At 32.7% G+C, this 21,586-nt stretch overlaps 4 protein-coding genes across 4 annotated transcripts; 1 reads left to right on the top strand and 3 right to left on the bottom strand.

Moving 5' to 3' along the window:
- Positions 1-96: 96 nt before the first annotated feature.
- On the bottom strand, positions 97-3,545 carry LOC123224528 (RNA-binding protein 34-like). The gene is made up of 6 exons (XM_044648231.1): positions 2,819-3,545; positions 2,643-2,701; positions 2,015-2,084; positions 1,792-1,917; positions 1,561-1,689; positions 97-723 (listed from the first exon to the last, which is right to left on the bottom strand). The coding sequence occupies exons 1-6, from the start codon at positions 3,458-3,460 to the stop codon at positions 253-255; spliced, it is 1,497 nt and encodes a 498-aa protein (XP_044504166.1). The 5' UTR covers positions 3,461-3,545; the 3' UTR covers positions 97-252.
- A 731-nt stretch (positions 3,546-4,276) lies between these two features.
- Positions 4,277-6,102, top strand: LOC123223983 (protein WVD2-like 3). The gene is made up of 5 exons (XM_044647473.1): positions 4,277-4,716; positions 5,007-5,142; positions 5,344-5,418; positions 5,580-5,702; positions 5,887-6,102. Exons 1-5 carry the CDS (start codon positions 4,277-4,279, stop codon positions 6,100-6,102), a joined length of 990 nt encoding a protein of 329 aa, XP_044503408.1.
- A 273-nt stretch (positions 6,103-6,375) lies between these two features.
- On the bottom strand, positions 6,376-7,542 carry LOC123223112. The gene is made up of 3 exons (XM_044646193.1): positions 7,009-7,542; positions 6,738-6,910; positions 6,376-6,634 (listed from the first exon to the last, which is right to left on the bottom strand). Exons 1-3 carry the CDS (start codon positions 7,471-7,473, stop codon positions 6,523-6,525), a joined length of 750 nt encoding a protein of 249 aa, XP_044502128.1. The 5' UTR covers positions 7,474-7,542; the 3' UTR covers positions 6,376-6,522.
- Positions 7,543-17,462: 9,920 nt separating this feature from the next.
- Positions 17,463-21,350, bottom strand: LOC123222667. Its single transcript, XM_044645563.1, has 4 exons — positions 20,964-21,350; positions 20,632-20,770; positions 17,888-17,973; positions 17,463-17,737 (listed from the first exon to the last, which is right to left on the bottom strand). The coding sequence occupies exons 1-4, from the start codon at positions 21,228-21,230 to the stop codon at positions 17,609-17,611; spliced, it is 621 nt and encodes a 206-aa protein (XP_044501498.1). The 5' UTR covers positions 21,231-21,350; the 3' UTR covers positions 17,463-17,608.
- Between the last annotated feature and the right edge of the window lie 236 nt (positions 21,351-21,586).

Consider the following 21,586-nt stretch of genomic DNA (forward strand, 5'->3'; position numbering starts at 1 on the left):
TTACATATAATATTCCCTATTAATATAAAATTGTCTAACAATGACAAAGTAAATTGAATTTTAATACTAATTCTGTCAACCTAAAGGACAACATAATTGTCATAACACTTTCAAATAACTGATAACTATGTTAACATACTGATACAGGCTTCCATATCCATGATACAAATCATTGGGTACACTGTTAAACCATCAGCACAGAGCTAATGCCTATATCTTACTCCTGTGCACTATAACATCTTTCATCTGCCGCTACCTAAATCTCTTGGCTTTCTTCTTCCTCTGAGAACTATCTGGAGTCTGGCTGTCCAGCTTGCGTTTTGCCCCTAATTGTTTTGGAGCAAGACCATCCTTTGAAGCATTCGCCCTTGCCTTCCTCAGAGCAACAGCTGGTCTTTTCTCCTGCCGTATTTTTGCCTTCTCTCCTTTCTGAACTTTTGTTTTCATCATCTTATCCGATCTACTGCTCCCTGAATGGACTTTCTTTTGTATGCCAGATTTGCTAGCCCTCAAACCCTGGTATGACAAAGTAGACTTTGAATTTGACTGATTGGCACTTCCTGGACTCCTTGAATCCATTGCAAATTTCTTGGAAGGGGTATTAACAGCAGGTGCTACATTCTTTCTCTTAGATGGGGTGGAATTCTGCCCAGTATGAGAAAGCCTTAGCTCCCTATCCCGAAGCTTTATGTTACGCTTTTTAACAACCAAATTTGCAACTTCCTGCAAATTAAAACTACAACTGAGTAAATTGTAACAATTATACAGATCTTAAAGATAGCCATAAATGATTTACAAGACAGAAAAAGAATTGCTAGAAATTTAACCCTAAAACAATCAGTAGGAGTTCATCCAGTGCATGTAAACATGATCAATTTGATTATGCCCTTAGATTGATCAAATTCAATTTCACCACTTTCCACCCAATCTTCAAGTATGGATAATAGAAATAGAGCCCCTAAGAAAAATCCATTCACCTGGGTAATTAAAATACAGCATTTTGATTTGAACTAGGCGAGTATCATTGTTCTGCAGAAAATATTTTCCTAATTTCTTCTCCTATTGTCCATTGTCCGCTCCTGCTCGGTCTGATATACATTTTCCCAGGATAGCCCACGCTTTAAGGATTTAACCAAATGAGTGAAAAAAAACAGGACTCAATGTCTGATAGCAACCAAAATTGTTCCCATGCTCAGGATAAACAAGAATTATTTTACAAAAAAGGTTTTCATAACCGTTGCCTGAATTATAGAGATGTCCTCTTCAGTTCTCAAAGTATGCTAAAACAACATCTGACTGTTGGGGATGAGTAATGACAAATCAATTATACATTTTGCATACAATATAACAATGCAAAGGTGGATAGAGAACATATATGAGAAAGCATTGCTCAAAGACATCACAATTTCTGTCAATTGTAACTGGAAAAAATCTTATTCCAACTTTAAAAAAAAAAAAAAACAGAGATGCTTCACAAATTTAAATACTTGAAAAAAAGTAAAATTTCTAAGTAAATTATATGATAATTGGGAGTAAAAAGTGAAAACAATCACATCATACCCTTGTTTTAAATAAGACATAAGCAATGCCCTTTCCCACCCTCATATGAGGATGTCTAATAACTCGGACAGCTTCAACACTGGATCCCAAATTGTTAAGACCACAAAAGAGCTGATAAATTTCTTCATCCTGCAGACAATGAAAACAAATATACAGCTTACAATCATGTAAGATACACAAGAAAAACTGCAGTGGGCATCCACACAAAATGATCATACATGGAATAATTACCTTTACATCAAATGGGAGGTTGCCCACAAATACAGTCCTCTTGTTATCATAAAGTGGACCATTCTCCCCCTTCAACTTCTTGCGTGGTGGGCAGGCCCTGTCTACACGAACATGATTTCCTCCAACCTACATAGAGTCATAAAACATACAGAATCAATACTTTATAAATTCTCATTCAATATTATTCACAAACAGTGCTAAAGCATTGACAAAAGTAACATACCACAGCCATGTTATGGGACAAAGCAGCCTCAGCAGATTGCTCTAACTTGAAAACAATGTAGGCATGAACACTACAATAGATGAAATTTGTGATTAAGAAATCTGATATTGATTTTTTTTTTTTTTTAAAAAAAACATGATCATCGCAAAAGATTAAAACAGATGGTAATTAGAAAATAGAAGAAACAAATATTTCACAGCAAGACACACAGTTCATACTGCTGAATGTATAGAAGCCAAGCCCTTACTGAAAATAGATGTTATTTAAAACAGTTCACACTCTTTTTTCTCCTTTTATGCAAAGAGTTAGGTTCTAGTGGGTGTCACAAATCACCAGGTGAAAATTTAGAGGAATTCATTGTTAAGCAAATTACCCAGTATGTAACAGAACTATATCCATTACATTTAGTCTTGGCAAAAAATGTCTTGCACTAATGAACATGCTCTTGAACCTGGTCATTCTAGCAGACAATTAAACATACACAAAAAAAACTTCAGTTAACCTAATTAATTTAATTAAGTTTGTTAAGCTAACTGGAGAAGAACACCATCTACATACATGACTTATAAAAAAATAGCGTGCAAATCCAAACAACATATCGAGCCAACAATTCAATATAGAATTATACCTGTCTGCGTCTTCATTGATTTGCTTTTGCAGTATAGCTCCCTTCCTTGGTGTTTTAGTCTAACCAAGCAAGCAACAAAACCACATCATTAGACAAAACAATGAAACACAAAGCACAAAGAACTCTAAACCTTCCATCACAAAACCAGAACTTGAATTATACTACATTATACTCACATCTAAGATTGGTACAGAGCGAATCCTTATTGATTCAATTTCCCCAAACTTACTAAACTCCTTCAATAGATGCTTCTTCTTGACCTTCAAAGGTAAATTCCCAACAAAAACAGTCCTCAGGAGCTTATTCTCATCATCAAACCCTTCATCTTTCGAAGTCGCCAATATATCGCCCGCATCATTCTCTGCTTTCTTTCTCTTCTCTCCCACCACCACCTTCTCTACTTCTTCAGCTTTTGCTCCATATTTTTTCTCCTCGTATTCTCTCTCCACCTCATCTCTCTTCCTCTTCTTTCTCTTCCTCTTTTCACTCCCTTCGCTTGTAACTTCTCGGTCGTTCAAATTAGATTTTTGAGGGGCCTGAATGGCTTCTTCAACATGTAAATCAAGATTGGGATTTTCCTCTTTTATCTTCTTAGATTTCTTCAGCTCAGCGATGTTAGATTCCGAAGAGTAGGAGTTCTTAGGGTTTACAGCAGGCTCAGCCCCCGATTGCGAATCTTGGCTTTTTCTTTTGTAGGGATTGTTGTCTGAGAAGAAGGACGAAACGGCGGCGTTTTCTTCAGTGACGCCGCCAAATAGGGTTGTGAAGATGGAGGGGGACGCTGGAAAGGTGTCGTCTTCGACTTTCTTTTTGCCCATTTTTGTTTCGACGAAAACCCAGAATTTTTGTCAAACAAAATTGAATTAAACCGAAAACCCTATGTCAGTTTTCAGGTTTTGGACGGAAACGGGGATACAAAAGGATCTGGCGGGTTAAGCACGAGTTCAAGAAAATGGGCCAATAATAAGGCCCATTAACAATTTCTCGTTTCGGTGGGTCCAGGCCTGGAGTAAAGCTTGCACAGAAATTAAGGGTCGGAAGAAATAAATCGTTAAGAAAGTTAAAAATTCTATCTCTCTCCACCCATTTGAATGAGGCTTGAGAGAGAGACTATAGGAGATGAAGAGTTTTGTCTGAGAATTAGATGATTAAGTTATTGCCGGCAATATCTCAGGCTTCCAGCATTGGATGAGGCATCTACATTAACATTAGAAATTAGATAATTACTTATGAAAAATAATTAATAGTTTATGATTAAGTTATTGCCGGCAATATATAGATGCAGCCATGCAGTTAAGGCCATTATTCTGCTTTCCATGATAACAAATATAATTAGAATATGCAATTGTTTGCCTGCATTCAGCCATTTGCACTAATTTTGGACTTCTTGTTTATTAAATAGAGTGATTTGTTACTAAAATGCTGCACGCTTTCATCACTAGTTGACCTCCATGCTTACCAAAATGACTATTTAGCATCAACTGGCTTTCATTCGGAAGAAGAAAGAAGGGGAGACTCAAAAGATTTCCTAATTAAGGTGAGTTATTTCATACATTTGTTATTCTTATATCTTATCTACTGTTTAGTCAATGCTCTTAATTTTGCCTTTTTTGTTAAAAGATTGCGTAGAGATTATGGAAGAGGTTCAACAGAAAGAAGAAATTAAACATATTGTTCAGGAAGAGCAAAACGAAATCCCCATTAACAATCAGCAGGAAGCAGGGCCTGAAATGGAGGATCTTGATAATCTGAAAGTCAATAATGAGGAGACAAATGTTATACAAGTTGAGAATAACGTAGCACAGAAGGCTCCTGGAAGGGTAGAAGAAAGCCAGGACTCAACAAGGAAATCGAATCAAGGTTCAAAATTACCAATTCTCAAGATAAAGGCAACAGTGCCTCAGCCATTTTGTTTGGCAACTGAGAAAAGAATACTGTCTAGAGAAAGACGGGGTTCAGTGGATTTTTCTCCATTGACTGAAACAAAATCGATGCCTAGAGAAAGACGAGGCTCTGTGGAGTTCAAGGACTTGCAAGGTCCTAAGCTTACCAAATCTGTCAGTTTAAGCCACAAGTCAGTTATCTCTACCTTCATTCTTCATTTTATATTATTTTTTTCTTTCTGTACTGGATTTACGAGTATATTTTAAAGAATTTGTGGGATTTTAATTGCATAATCCTTTGAATCTCTTTTACATGAAATTTTGTATGAAAATTGTAAAGCAACTATTTTCATAATCTAACCCCGGTTCGAAAAATATTACTTAAATAATAGATTTTTTTCATAATTTTTTTTGAAATTTATATGAAGAGAAAGTAAAGTTTCTTTTTTCGGAGACTAAATGTGACATTGCAATTTTGCAGGACTGCATCCTTTTCGGGTCCTGGATTTGGAGAAACCTCCAAGGCAAAGCATGCAAATTCCACAACTATTGCTACTAAAACAAATTCCAAAATCAAAGTGACAACAGACCAACGGGGTGACCACAAGAAAATGGAGGTGAGTTTGATCACTTAATTGACATGATCGAATTGGAAAAGTGGAAGAAAAAAAATTAACTATGTAGTCATGAAATACGTTCATCTCTCAAATAATTATCGATGTCCTACAAGAGGTAATGAGATATCTTGTCGAATATTATGCTCATTTTCGCAGACTAACATATTGTTTGTTGGCATAATGGGTTTTGAAAAATAACAGACCGGTTTAAAAAATAGCCACAAGAGTGAAGCAAAAAGGGAAATTGAAAGCAGACTCTTACGAGTCACTGCCAAGGTATATAACATATAACAAGTTAGATTTTCTATATATTTAAATCTAGCTTCTTCTTAGTTCTTTTTTTGAAGTAACTAGAGAAAAGATTCATTTCCTCAGTAAAATTTGGTCATTAATGTTCAAATTAATAGAGTGAAAATATTGTATGTTGCTAATAACAGAACCCGCAAGGAGATGAATTGGACAAAGGCAATAAACTTCGGAAAAGCTCTACATTCAAAGCGACTCCACTGCCAAGCTTCTATCACCGTAAAACTCCTCTCCCCAAACCTGAAATAAATAAGGTAAGTTCTTCAGGTTTAGGTCCAATAAAGTCATGATAAATATAGTAAGAAGGCTGCAAAAGATGATGAAATATTATTACTTTTTATTTTAATATCGTATTTATTTTGATATACTCGTTTTGAGTTCGACATTTCCAAGGAAAGCAAATAAATTAAGTTTTAGCTCATCGCTACTTGCTTGCAGATCCAGCCAACACGTCCCAAGTCTCCTGTAATTGGGCAGAGAAGCAAGCCCATGTCTACAACTGAAAAACCTAAATCAGAAAAAAAGGGCAAGACTGTTGCCAGGAGAATGACTACTAATGGAGCCAAGGAGACAATAACCAAACTATTTAAAAGTACCAAAAAGACTTTGATTGGTTCCAAAGAATCCATGCAAGGCGTTGTTGCAAGTGCATGAGACAGACTTCAGGCTGCAACCATTCTCTTATATACAATATGAACTTGTTGCTTTTGTCGAATCTAAATATAAGATGATAAGTGTTTCCTTTAAGCACTTGTGTTGAAGTTTGCATGATGAAGATTATAATTCTAATAATAATATATTCCTTAAACATACTTTCTACACCACCTTTCAGAATTTGAAGTTTCCGATGTGGGTGATATTAATTTTCTTCAACCCCAACAAGAAGAATAAATAATCGTGCCTATTTCGCAAGCCAATTCCCAGATAAGCAGATAATATGGAATTTCTTTCTTACTTATTTTTGAAAAACATAATACAAATAATTACAAAGCTTATATCATATGCACTCTCTGTGTCCGGTTATTAAGGTTAGTGACATTAGTTAATATTTGGTAATTTCACCAAAGCAAATGATCAAAACGCTGCAACCAAGGGCGGTGACATTTCAGCATTGTTATTGATTCCTTCCTCTTCTTCATTCTCCTCTGATTCCCACATAAATCGTGCATACGATGCCAAAACCGTCCTGCACATACATTTAACAAATAATTACTTACATAAATAATTAATTAATCACACTAATCATATAAAATTATCATAAATTTTGGAAAGTGGAAGCGGAAACTTACGAATCGTTGGGAGCAACATGGACAGCTTGATCAAAATAGGCCTTGGCTCTATCTGCGTGTCCCTGTGTCATCCAAATTAGGTTTCCATACAAACACAGAACCTCTCCGTCTCCCGGATTCGCCAATATAGCTCTTCCGTAATATTCTTCTGCTTTCACTGCATCCTTCTCCACCTTCATCAACCAATCAAATTTCATTATCAATTTCAATTGCTTCATCAACTGGCAACAAAATCAATTTAGAAAAGTAAATAAAAATTTTAAATACTTACCTCATACAAGAACTTTCCATAATTTCGAAGAATCAGAGGATCTGTAGGGTTTGACTTCACTAACTCGCGATAATAATCGCCCATCTTTCTCTTATCATCACTGTTGTCACCGCCGTTGTTCGGCCATATGCCACCGTGATTAACACGATCATTTCCAATTCCATTAACATCCTCCTCGGGAATTCTCGACGGTGCGAACCGACTTCCGCCTCCGCTCAGCTTCGTGGAAACGTCCAATCTGGAAACGTCACTTTGCGAAAGAGCTCGCCGGATTCCGCTTACTCTCTTGTTATTCATCTCCAAATTCATCGAAACTCTAGGAGAACTCACCGAATGTCTTTCACCAGAGAAAATTCCGCTGCCTGAATCTTGACGTGAAACAAACACCTTGAGTGAAGTTAGTGAACTAGATCGGACAGGCGGTTGTACCGGCATCGATGCGGTTCTGAACAGTATGGCTTTCATCGCCAATCTAACTTCCGTAAACTTTTGGTTTGAATACAGACAGTGGCGTGAAAAATCTTGGTAAGAGGAGTTAGATGAGTTCATATTTATAGTAAATTTTGCGCCGTTAGATGTGGCGACCCTGTTGACTTGAGAAAGAAGGAGATGAATACACGTGTAAAAGTGCACGTGACGGTGGCTAAGGAGGAGGCGGGAACAAGGGAGTTGGCTAGGGGTGGACTTTTTTGCTAGATCACGAGAGTAGGGTGACTGGTTGGCGTGATATTGCCACGTAGAAAAGTCGGGTAAAATGTGGGCCAAACATGTTTACGAACTCAGTCAGAGTACTGGTACAGGTGGTAGAGCCTTCTGGGTACTTGCCTACGTAAGTCGTGTATTCTTTTTATTTATACGTATATGAAAATTTCCAAACTTCCATTTGTGCATTACATCATACATGCACGTTACTAAGTACATTTACTCACAATTAATATTCGGCATTGAACTTGGACTGAAAGGTTACTTGGGAAAGAGAGCAAGGGCAATGGCCCCATGTGATGGCCACATGACTGCTCTTCAAATACTCTTCACCTCAATTAAATGTAACCGTCCCATGTGGGTGATCTGCACTGCATGTTAAACCCTTAAGCTTACACCACGTACCCACTACATTAACTCTTGCCATTGCAATATCAACTGCATTGCATTCATGTTAATTGGCCAAATATTAATTGATCAATTTTATGGGCATCGAATGAGTTAGTATTTGAATAATAATTCTAAAAGACAAAATTTATTATGACTTATCCGGTTCAATAATTTGAATGAAAATCTGAAAGAAATGGACAACTTGATTGATTTTGTATCAAAATCCTGTCTATTTTATCTTATTTGTTCAAAATGTTGTCTCTCTAGGCAGATATTTTACACTTAGATTCTCTACCTTCTTCTCTCGTATATCTAAAATTATAATAATTTTAGTTTTGTTCACTAAATTATTGAATTAATTTTGTTTTATTAATTTTTAATTTATTCTTTTACCGATGACCTTGTCTCTCTTGTTTTATTCACAAGAAACTAATTTGGGAAAAAAAAAAATTAATATAAGGTTGATACCATTAACTTGACACTATTTATCTTATTAAATCCAATTTCTAAATTTATCCAATTAAATTTGTAAATATATTTAAATATTTAACTATACCACAATCATTTTCAAAACAGCCCTTACATTTACAACACTAATCTATATTTTATATCTGATCAAATTTTGTTATCTTCTATTTTCAGGCTACATAATACAGAATTTAAAAGAGAATGGTAAGTGTATGATTTCATACAACATTATTATCTCAATTTGTGATATTGTTATAATATAAAATATGATTCCAACATAAAAATGGAGTGACTATGAGCATTTCATAGTCATGGCTATGCTCGAATGAAATCAAAACAAAGGCAGAAAGATTTATTCCCAAGTAAGGTTTTGTTTATTATCAAAGTAATCTCTGTTAATTTTAAAAAATCTAAATATTCACCAGTCATCTAATTATTAAAATTTAGCTTTAGTTGTATGAGTAAAAATGTCATTTAACTAATAATATTAAAAAAACTAAAATTCTATCTCATTTCCCCACTTAACTTTTAAAAATTACCTCATATTTTTTGGTTTTGAAAAGTGACTCTCCCCTGACCCTAAGATTTGTTTTTTCCTTCTTTCTTCGACGATCATCTCCATCTCCATCTCTCATGATGAAGAGACGAAGATAAAGATTTGTCTCCATTAATGAAGAGAGACGAAGGTTTAGGGTAGGAAGATGACATAACTGGATTAGGAGGAAAAATCATTTTTCAAAATTAAAAAATATGAGACTAGGGGGAAATTGTCAATTTTCAACACTAAGGTTGGAAAAATGGATAAAATTTTAGTTTTTTAATATTACTAATCAAATAACGTTTTTACCCTTGTAACTAATAACAAATTTTAATAGAAGTTAGATAACAAATAAGTATTTAGATTTTCGCAAGTTAAAGGAGGTCACATTGGTAATAGACTAAACCTTGGGTGGGAATAAGTCTTTTGACCCAAAATAAAAAGGTAAATCAACATAGGGACACGTTCGTGCAAAGAAAATGTCCAGGGCATTGGGTTGAGGCATGGAGTTGGATAAGAATGGTGGTTATGGGAAAATTAATAAGAAAGTGAGCCATCGATAGATTTGATGGTTTGTATCATCAAATCGTATTCGTATAATATCAGTTTGGATTTTAAGTCAAAGACTTTTAACTCTAATTTGACCCTTTAATATTTGGGCTGATCAAAATTTATTTATTATTTTTACTCTTTCAAGTGTTTTTAGTATTTTAATTACTTTACCAAATTATCCTAACCTATTAATAAAATATACAATATAACATCTTGTTTTGTTTACAAACCAAGATCTTAAAACATGTTAAAAATTTTGCTAACTAAATCACATTTTCACTATTGAATAATAATATAAAATATTTAAATAAAAATTAAGAATAATATAAATAATTACAACTAAAGATATATATATATATATATATATATATATATATATATATATATATATATATATATTGTTGGATATTTACATAGAATCGGAATTAACATACCTACGATATAATCTGAGTGAATTTGGTGATGATCCGAAGCTTGATGATTATGTTTCCACAACTCAGTTTGCTTTAATGTGCTATAAGTTATATGTGTATATTTTCTTTTATAAAACTAAAGAATAAAGATGGAGGAGAAGACATAATTTTTTTTTTTGGTCTTTTGTGTGTAATACTGCACTAGAGACCTACGCGATAGTTTTTGAGACTTTTAAATTAAAGTCCCAACTACTCTCAACCTCTTATTACTACCATGGGTGGTTATATAAATGTACTCTTAACTGTCATGGGTGGCAATTTGAATTAATATCATATTAGGCATGGGTTAGGTCAACTCATCATGGGTGGACCAAGCTCAATATCTTCTACTCACACATGATAGGTGATCTAAACCAAATACTTATTCATATAAATCTCACACAACAATAAATTTCGTATTTGTAAATGTGTCATGTGACCTTATGAATAACCTACACTTGAGAGTTTATTACTATACATTTGTTAGGAATACATAATTGTTTGAGCTTAAATAAAAATATAATAAATTATTAGTTTCATGTATCCTAGATTTATTTGATAACACCAATCTCTCTAATCCCTCAAAATAATTGTATTATCTCTTTTTGTATCCATGATCAAGTCATATCTCACATATAATTACAAGATCAGCTGACCAAAAGATACATGTAATAGATAAGTCTTTCTCTTCTATTTAAAATTCTTAATTTAAACTTAGATGTTTTTCTATTTATGTTTGGTAAATTGAATTATGTGTAGCTATAGGTGTAAAGCTAAGATAACAAATACTAAGAATAAATATCAAATAGGTTATTCACATAAGGTATGAAACATGTGCTACAGTGTATATACTCTACAAATGTAATTACTTCAACACTGTATAGATCTTAGTTTAGTTGTTACATCCAACACTTAACTTGAGTTTTCAAATATCTTCAAACCTGCAAGTATTAAGTAAGAACTCACATATGATATTCACAGGTTATTTAGACGTAAGGAATTTAAATTAATCATTATCAAATGTATCTATTTATGACCTCATTTTAATTAGTCATCAAGGCAACATTTCGACTCTATTAATTCTTTTCTCAAGAATTATGTCTTCTATTTGCACGTTTTCTTAGCGCCACCTTTCTTAAGAAATATGTCTCATCTTCACGTATTCTCTCAAAGTCAAAGGTGGTTGCTTGTGTGAGTAAGTCAATCTTTAACTTTTGTGACATTATAATCTTACTGAATTTCCAAATAAAATGATGTGTATATAATAAAATATTAAAAATTCATATATGCAAATTCAAAAATAAAATTTTAAAAAATAAACATGAATTCTATGGTTTTCAATGTTGTGTTACAAGTATAATATATATGCTCAACAATTCATCTATCATAGTCTATGCAATTCAAGAGATCTAATATGTGTAAGATATACATATCTTGAAATTAGTTTGGTTAAAAGATAAACAATCATGTGATACATAGAAATATATTGTACACTCACTTTCTTCTTTGAAATGATGTTTCTAATGAAATTGAATCTAGTGTCAATATGTTTGATTCTATTATGGAATTTGAGATCTTTTGAAAAAACTATTGTAGTTTGATTATCACAATAGACAACTATTAGTCCAACAATGTTGTCTTGTATACCCAAATTCATAAAAAATTTCTTAACCAAACAATTTATCGCATAGTCGCTAAACAAACTACAAAATCGGTCTCTATTACAGATAAGACTATGCATGTTTGTTTCTTACTACTCCAATATATGACATCTATTTGGAGTAAGAAAACATAACCAAAAGTTAATTCACGTTGGTTTAAATCACCTCCACAATCAACATCCGAATAGCCAACAATATACAAATATGATCCTTGTTAGCATATACAGTAATCTACAGTGTCTTTCGAATATCTCAATATCCTATTGAAAGTCTTTTAGTGTTTTTTTTAATGGTTTGATTGATATCGACTAACTAACTTGATATCAAAACAAATGGTTGGGTGTGTACACATTATAGCATATATAAGACTTCCAACCATATTTGAATAAAGTACCAAGGCCATTTCATTTTTCTCATCTTGAGTCTTGGAACATATTTCTTGGCTCAACAATTCGCTTTTTGACGTAGGATTATCTGCGGGTCTGTAGTTTGCCATATTAAATCATTCTAGAATCTTTTAGATATAATGCTTTTACGATAGAGCTAAAAGTTTATTAGAACGATCTCTCATAATTTTAATACCTAATATGTAATCTGCTTCACTTATATCTTTCATGTTAAAATTCATAGATAACCAACTCTTAATAGTTATTATATCCTCCAAGTCGTTCCCAACTATTAGTACATCATCTTAAAATCATTAGATATTATAGTCTTATGAAATTTTAAGTACCATTGTTTTAATGTTTATTTCAGCCTATAAATTGATCTTTGAAGCTTGTATACTTGTAATAATAACTTTTTACTACGAAACTTATAGGTTGTCTCATGTAGATTTCTTCATTAAGTTTTCTATTAAGAAAAGTTGTCTTAACATCTATTTGATGCAACTCTAAATCTAAATGTGCTACCACAACTAGAATAAAACAAATTGAAGTAAATCTCACAATATACAAAAATGTTTCTTCGTAGTCTATACATTCTTATTGGAAATAACTTTTCTCTACAAATTGAGTTTTGCATCTATCCATTAAGTCATTCGCCTTATGTTTAATTTTAAGAATCCATTTGTTCCCAATGGATTTTCAATTTTGTGATAAGTCAACCAAACTCCAGACTCAATTTATTTTCATGGATTTCATTTCTTCTTTCAATACTTCTTGTCATTTTTCCTTATCAGAAGACAAAATAGCTTCTTTGATATTTTTAGATTCTTCATTTTCTTGAGTAGTGGTAATAAAAACTTCGTTTTCAATTTCAAAATGTTGCTTGGATATTTTCAATTAACATAACAACTATTGAAAGAACAAACAGACAGACAAAAAAACAAAAAAAAAAACAATGTATATATAATGCAATAAAGTTTAATTCAAAAAGGCATTTCTAATATATGTACGATTATATATATGAAATCCAATCATTTCAAATATAGGTGTCGATGGGTTGGGCCGACTCAGGCTCGGCCCATCGGGCTAATGGGTCGGGCTAGGCCTAAAGCCCAAACAGTGATGGGTTTTCAGGTTGGGCTGACCCATTAATATATAAAGGCCCACGGCCCGACCCATATAAAAATGGGTCTTAAATGGGCTGGGCCAGACTTTAAATATTTTTTTAAAATTTTTAAATATAAATTATTTTTCAAATTATAAAACATAAATAAATATATACTATGATAATATTCAAATGGATTGAATTAATTTGATACTTGATTTATTTGAAATATTTTGTAATGATAAAATAAAAATAAAAATAAAATTTAAACACAAAGAATTATTATTTATGAATTCAGATATCTTCTGAAAGATAATTAATGAGAGAAAATGAGATTAAAAATATAATAAAATAATTGAGATTAGAGATTTGTAAATGAGAGTAAAAATGAAGAAAAATTAAATAGGTTTATATAAAAAAAATTAATTAAAAAATTAAAAAAAATAAAGGCCAAGGCTTCTGCTACAAGGCAGAAGCCTTGTTTTCTCTGCCTAACAAGGCTTTTGCCTTACGGCAGAAGGCAGAAATGCAAGGCAGAAGGTAGAAGGCAGAAACACAAGGCAGAAGTCTTGCTTCTGTCAGCAAAAATTTTAAAAAATATATATATCTAAACAGTATCGGGCCAGCCCATGGGCTTAATATTAAAACCTGAGGCCTGACCCAATAGGCCTATGGGCCTAGCCCGACACGCTACAGTACCGGGTCGGGCTTTCTTGTGCTGTGCTTTTTTTCGTGTTTCGTGTCAAGTCTATATTCAATCCAACTCAATTGACATGTCTAATTTCAAATATACTAGGATCAACTTTTAAACTATTCTTAACCTGAGGCATATAATTATTAAAACATGACATTTTAATAGTCAATTGTTCTTCATATCTATTGTTTTGTCTCTATTCGATTTGAAGAAAGATGATTTCTTGTTTCCCAACAATCCTTTGAGTTACTTTATCCATGATAAAGTTCTTATATTGTTTGTGATAGCTTACGGGCCTCACACTCTATTGATTTGGAAAAATAGATAAAGTTATAGATTTTTTTATATTCATTACAATCCTTCGTTCTTTAGCGAGCTGTAATCAATTCACATAATCCTAAAAAGTTTTTATTTTTTTGTTGTGGACAAGATTAATTATTGTAGGAGTCCAATGGTTAGTCATGTCTATCAGTAGACCATATATCCTCTCATTTTGGGTTAAGCAAATGTCATCATGTTTTAAATCATTATATCTCTCATGCATAATCCCAATATGTGCGAATAGACTATCAGATGGCCTCTTCTTGTAATTCAGAAAATAATCCTTAGTTAACATATTAATCTTACACAAGAAAAATGGATCAAAAATAAATTACACATCCATAACAACACAACAAACATATGTTAACATGTTATTAAACATTGTATAATTTAAAACATGTGTCTGGAAACACTGTTACGAGTTTGCTTAAGACATAATGAGGTCACACAAACTTTTACACATAATAAGACCCACTAAATTTAAGTCTACGTGCCAATCCAATCCTAAATTCATTGCCACGCATCGGTGGAAAGGGTCCATGCACTCTCACACGTTGCCACATGCTAAAACATTGTCTTTATGCACTAGAATAATGTCACATGCATCGAAAAAAGTTCTTCACGCACCACCACGTGTCATTGTCAGACTTTGATCGGTAACCAGTCAAACATTGATCATTGACCAGTCAAATATTGATCGTTGATTGGTCAACTAACTCGTTGGGTGTTGACCTAGGTCAGGGCCACCTAATTGACTAGATGGGTTGACCTATTGATCATCGGGTTACCATTGACTGGTCAACCAACTCGTGGGGTGTTGACCTAGGTTAGGGCCACCTAATTGATTAGGTGGGTTGACTTGTTAACCAACAAGTTTGGGCAACCTGTTGACTAATAAGTTCGGCAATTTGGAGTTAGACAATCTAGTTTTCTCAACCCAGTTGCAACCTACATGCATAAGAACCCTAACCTCTTGGTCAGTTCAATTGGCCGTCTTCCGATCATTAAACGATGATAGGAGTTTGGGGCTTTGGAAGAGCTCTAATCAACAATCCTATTTAAACTAATTTTTTATCAAAACTTATTGGAATTTGACAGAACAGAAGCAACAAAATAACTATTTATGCAAGGTTTTTGGCCTTTGATTTCATTGATTCAAGGCTAAATTCAATACAACTTTAAATTAAAATCATGTAAAAGTCACTCAAGATTCATCATAACATGATTTCAGACACCAATTTCATGAAATTTGCATAAATTAAATATTAACTCTAAATCCAAATTTTGATAAAATTAAGCCAAAAATCAATCACAACACATATTTGATTCCACATAAATATGGGCATGATTTTAGTAACTATATTTCTAGGCTTGATATTAATGTTGGAAATTTAAACAGGATCCGAATTAACACACTCGGAATATAATCTCAGCGGATTTGGTGATGAAGTGGATTTAGTGAACCCAATTTGCTTTAATGTACTACAAGTTCTGTGTGTAATATTGCACTAGAAAGTTGTGCAACAGTTTTTGGGACTTCTAAATTAAAGCCCCAATTGCTCTCAACCTTCCACAAGTGTCATGGACAGTTATATAAATACACCCTTAACCACCATAGTTTGTAATGTAAATTAATATCATATTAGACATGGGTTGAGTCAATCTATCACGAGTAGATCAAGCCCCATATATATATATATATATATATATAATTGATAAAGATTTTAATTATTATTAATATTATTTTTTAACAATTCTATAATTTATCTTTAATAAATTTTAATAAAATAATAATTTTTTAAATATTTTAATCAATTCAAATTTGTTCAGATTGCTTTCGTAATTAATTTTAATATCACCTAATTTATTTTTAAATTATATTATTTAATCTGAAACAAATTTTATATAAAAAAAATTCAAGTCTAATTCAATTTTTTTAATATTATATTATGGATATAATTAAAAATTGCCAAGTTTAGCTATTGATAGCGACACTATTGCATTTTTAATGATTTTTTTTCGATTTGCAGATCTTCAACGAAATTTAACGTTTTCACAACAAAAAGTCAAATCAGTACAAAATCAAACACACTGTGATAATTCAAATCGAATTGAGTTTAAATTTAATTTAGTTTATATATAACTAAGCTCAAACTCATAAAAATCAAACTCAAATTTGATTCGAATTTAATTTGATTTATTTTTTGTTATTAAAATAACGTCATTTAATACATATTGATCAAAACAATGTCATTTTATATCAAAATTTTTAATTAAAAAATTTGATAAATAACTCAAGTTTGAGCTTAAACTTGTATAAAACTGACTCATTTTGAATTCATTCAAACCGAACTCAAATTCAAACTCGAACAGACTCGATTCGAGTCTAGTCTTAGTTGTACTAATAACCAAAAATACATATTCACGACAAAATAAATGTAAATCTAAGGTTTATCTCGTATTTCAGATCGGTAAAAATATGGTCAACCACATCTCACACTTGGAAGAAACTTGATTGCACCATATCTTCTTTAAGAAGTTAAAAATCTTTTAAATTGACGATACCAAACTTCTTCATTCTAAGTACATAAACGGAAACCAACTTTGGATTCAACGAATTCAAAGTCCATTCCATTAGTTATGTTGATCTTCGTGTCCGTGGTGGTTGATTTAGCACCAGCTTCGCATCATCTACTTAAGAAAGATTAAAATAAACTAATTAAAATCAGGTTAGGTATACGGGACTACAATTACCTATTAGACAAGCATGCTCATCCTCATTTTGAGCCCGTCTAAATACAGGTACAGATTTTAGAGTTTTTTCCCCAAACCTGTATTCCATAGATAATAATTTTTTATAGGTAGATTAGACATATCCACAAGTCAACTTTTTTTTTTTAATTCATTTTCTTTTTTCATTTCAACATCAAATTTGTAATACACACGACACAAATTTTATATATTTTCCCCTCTTTTGGCATAAAATAAACTCAAATATATCATAAAATTAAAAAATATAAACATCAAACATTTTGTTACAAATATTCATTTCTTATTAAATGTTAAAATTCTTTCAATTATAAAAATATTTTTATAATTTGAAATAAATTTTCATTGTTCCATAAAATACTTATATATTTGAAGAGAAAAATATTGAAAATTAAGAAAAGAATACATTAACATAATTAAAAAAAAAGAGAAATAATGAGAAATTAATATTATCGGATGCCCTCCTGTCATTATAGTGCTATCTTCTTGCTATCCTGTTGTACTAAGTAGATTACAAGTACCCTCCTACTTTTCTCTCCCGTGCTGTGTGGGAAGTCTATGTCTACTGAGTTTTCTTTTGCTTGGAAGCAGAAGAAGATAATTGAAGATCTTGACTTGAACTTCTAATAATAAAAAGAAATGTTTCTACAAGCATGCCGAAAACCAATCCAAGAATGCCTCCAGCAGCACTCTGAAAATCAAGATTAAAGATCCATCGATTTCAGCACCACTTAAAAGATAGAAGGTATATGGAAACAATTATACATTGAAAGGAAAAATAAATTATCATCCACACGAAAGATAAACATATATGCACTTAAGATGGACTTCTGAAAGGTACCATGGCAGGACTCTGGCTAAACAATGCTCTGAATGCAGCATATCCAACCAAATAGCCAGTAAACATTGTAAGTGCAACATGTAAACCTGCAAAAGATAGAATTAAGCAGAAACTGAGCATTCTAATGAAGATGCAATGCTTAGTAAAGAAATTTTCTAAAAAGCACAAAAATGGAGATAAGTAAACATGAAGCAAAAGTTGTGCTCCTACTGCCAGAAAATAGCACAGAACTGTAGCCACAATGAAGTCTCATCTGAAATTAAAAATAATCCAGACCAGAATTTTGTTCACTGCAACAATGGCATGCCAAAATATCAAAAACTGAGCAGATTAATTGCGAACTGCATGCCAGTATTTATAAAGAAATACGGTCACAACATGAAATTAATTAAAATGATCAACTACCCACCAGCAAGAAAGTGGTGACATTTAAGAGGCACATAATCTTGAAAAGAAGTTAATTAAACTGATCAAATTAGGAACATTATGCAGAGGAATTAGCTTATTGAATTTAAAAATAAAGCTCTCTCCATATTGAAATAATTTGAGTGTGTAGCTCTATGTAATTCAAATTATGAAAAATTCTGTTTCCAAAATATATTGAAAAATTATTTTATCTAAGTTTAAGTTGATACCAAAGGTCAGGTATCAAGCCTAGAAGATACACCATTAAGTTATGATTGAACACAATTGAGGTGTGAAGCAATAATATTTGACAACCAACATCGCTATATGGCAGAATTCATCAAAATTTTTGAAAATGAAAAAAGAACATTAACACAAAATTAAATTAATTATTAGAATAAAGTAAAAATGGTTTTGCTTTCCCATTAAATGACCAACTACTTTTGAATTGTTAGTGTGTAAGGGTGAAAGTGTTGTTTTTTGAATATGTCTGTGCCTCAAATGTAATTGTGCAATACAACTATGCCTTGTTGCTATCTTGTAAATTGCCAAGGGGTAAAGTGTAATTTTGCCCCTTGCAAATAAATACTTGCAAAGATCTGTAACAGTTTAGTTTTTCTTTTTAATAAAATTGCATTTCTCTAAAGTTCCAGAATTCTCTCTCTCACCTTCGTCTTAACACCATAGCATAGGTTTTCATTTTCTTTTTGTTTTTCTTAATAAAACCACAGCAATAAAATAGTTTCAACATAATATCAGAACACAAGTCAAATGGCGGGCCTAACAGCCTCAAATGTTCCTAGATAAAAATGACAATGCACCCAACCAAAAACCAGCTAAGCCAAACTAAGTATGCTAGAGACATCCAGACCAAGGCTAATATGCAAGACTGCAAACCTTGCATCACTCCATCTGGTACTAATACAGAACTGTTCCCAAAAGATAGTGAGCCATTTGATCAACCTTCCCTTTATAGAAGTCTGATAGGGGGCCTCCAATACCTTACTTTAACCAGACCCGATTTGTTCTACTCTGTTAACAAACTAAGTCAATTCCTTCAAGCACCTACACAATCACATTGGAAAGCCTGCAAACGTATCCTAAGATACATCAAAGGCACCTTGGACCATGGCTTTTTTTTTCTTTTCCACAAAATCCAATCTCCAGTTAGAGTGCTATTCTAACTCTGACTGGGTCAATAGCATTCATGATAGGAGATCCACCACGGGATACTGTTTATTCCTTGGCACAAACTTAATTCAGTGGTGCTCCAAGAAGCAGAAAGGTAATGGCATTGTCCTCCACTGAAGCTGAATATAGAACACTCACACACACAACCACTGAAGTTGCTTGGATTAGAACACTGTTCACTGAACTCGGTTAAGAATTACTTACCCCACCCATCATCTGGTGTGACAATCAGAGTGCTAATGCTCTGTCTTCTAATTCAGTATTTCATGTTCGCACTAAACACATTGAAATTGATGTTCATTATATAAGAGACCAGGTTGCTACAAGAAAAGGTTGCTATTCAGTACATTCCTACTGAAAATCAGAAGGCAGATATTCTAACAAAAGCTTTGCCAGCTCACAAGTTTGAGAATCTTCGTGCAGCTCTTAATGTGGTTTGTGCTAGTCAAGGTTGCTTATCTTCTAAAAATAGTTGATCTGGAAGTGTTTGAGATGTATTCATACTTTTAATTGTGATCTTTGTTGTTGTTAGTGTTTGAGGTGTACTGAAATATTAGTATGGTAATTAGGTGTGCATATTTGAATAATCAGGTATCTGGGCATTGTTAGTGTATTTGATTAAAAGGTGTATTTATTGTTGCAATTGTGGTGAAAGTGCTGTTTTTTTTGCAATTGTGGTATTTGTTGAAATCAGATTGTACTTGTGTGTAGCTGTATCAGTATATGTTCAAGCAAAAGAATGAAAATCCATTTTACTGAAGATTAGAAGAAAGGTTGAGCAGTCAAATTCAATGATTAGTGTTAATTGCATCGATATGCAGATTGTGACCCATTATTATACTAACAAAACCAATAAAAAGACAGAGGTAGGTCCTATTTTTGTTGACAGTGTTCAGTTGAAGCCGATGTAAATAAAAGATTGCTTCGATTCAAGGACAGAAACCAATGGAGATATCAATTATCAAAATAAAGCAGCTGAACCTGAGATGAGAACATCTAAAACTATAAATTAAAACAGGGCTGCAAACAAATACTCTTTATAAATAAAAATAAATAGAAAAATTTAAACAAAGATGGCAATTCCAACTCCAACCAATTAATCATCAAAGAAAGATGTTTAAACATATATAAAATAAAATAAAAATTACCAAAACCAAGCTGATCTTTGTAAGAAGAGAAAGGCTCATTTTGTTCATTGTTGGGCATAATATCCTTAACAAGCTCTCGATACTCATTCCTCTCAGCTATTTCTGCTAATTTCCTCAATCTAGCCTTCAATTCTTCACTCTAATAACAAATAAATATCCACATCATTAACTTAAACAGTAAACAATGTAGAAAATCGTGTAAATTTCTTGATATAATATTAATCAATAATTCCTCCCACAACTTCAAAAACATTTTCGTTCACTTCCGGGTTTTCTCTGAAACCAAACAGAACGTTTAGAGAAATTCTAATCAAAATCAAACAACAAATTACCTTCTCTCTAGGTTTGGGGCTGTTTAAGACGAACTCGGATCCAGAGAACAGGTGGAGCAATTCGGGTCGGGCCGACGGAGATGATGCCAGCCATATATTTCGTATGGACTTGTAGGGAAGAGTACTTAGAGAGGTGAGATTGAGAGCGAGTTGTTGTAATTGTGGTGAGAGCTGAGGATCTTTGGAAGCGGAGAGAAGAAAAGAGCGAATCGATTGGGTGCTTGAGATATTGAGTCCAGGTGAGTTATGTGGGTTGTCGGAGCCCATGATGACGGGTACCGGTTTTTCTTCTGTGTGTTATGGGTGATGCAGTGAGAGCGAGGCTTCGACGGGAAGAGTGCGGGACGGTGACGAGACAACGGTTTTATGATTTTTTTATACCAAAATTTTCTTTTTAAAGTTTTTTTATTTAAACAATAACTGATAATAAAAACCGTACAATAAATATGTATTTATTGTAAGGCCAAAACAACTATTTTCCATCCAAATTATGTTATTATCTTAAAGTTTTTTTTATTAATTTTGAAAATCTTATTTAATAACTTATAAATGGTTAAAATTAACGAAACACTAACTCCTTAAAATTTTATCTCTTTTTCCCCCTTAACCCCTAAAAACTAACC

The sequence above is a fragment of the Mangifera indica genome, chromosome 8, assembly GCF_011075055.1.
Source record: "Mangifera indica cultivar Alphonso chromosome 8, CATAS_Mindica_2.1, whole genome shotgun sequence".
NCBI lineage: Eukaryota > Viridiplantae > Streptophyta > Magnoliopsida > Sapindales > Anacardiaceae > Mangifera > Mangifera indica.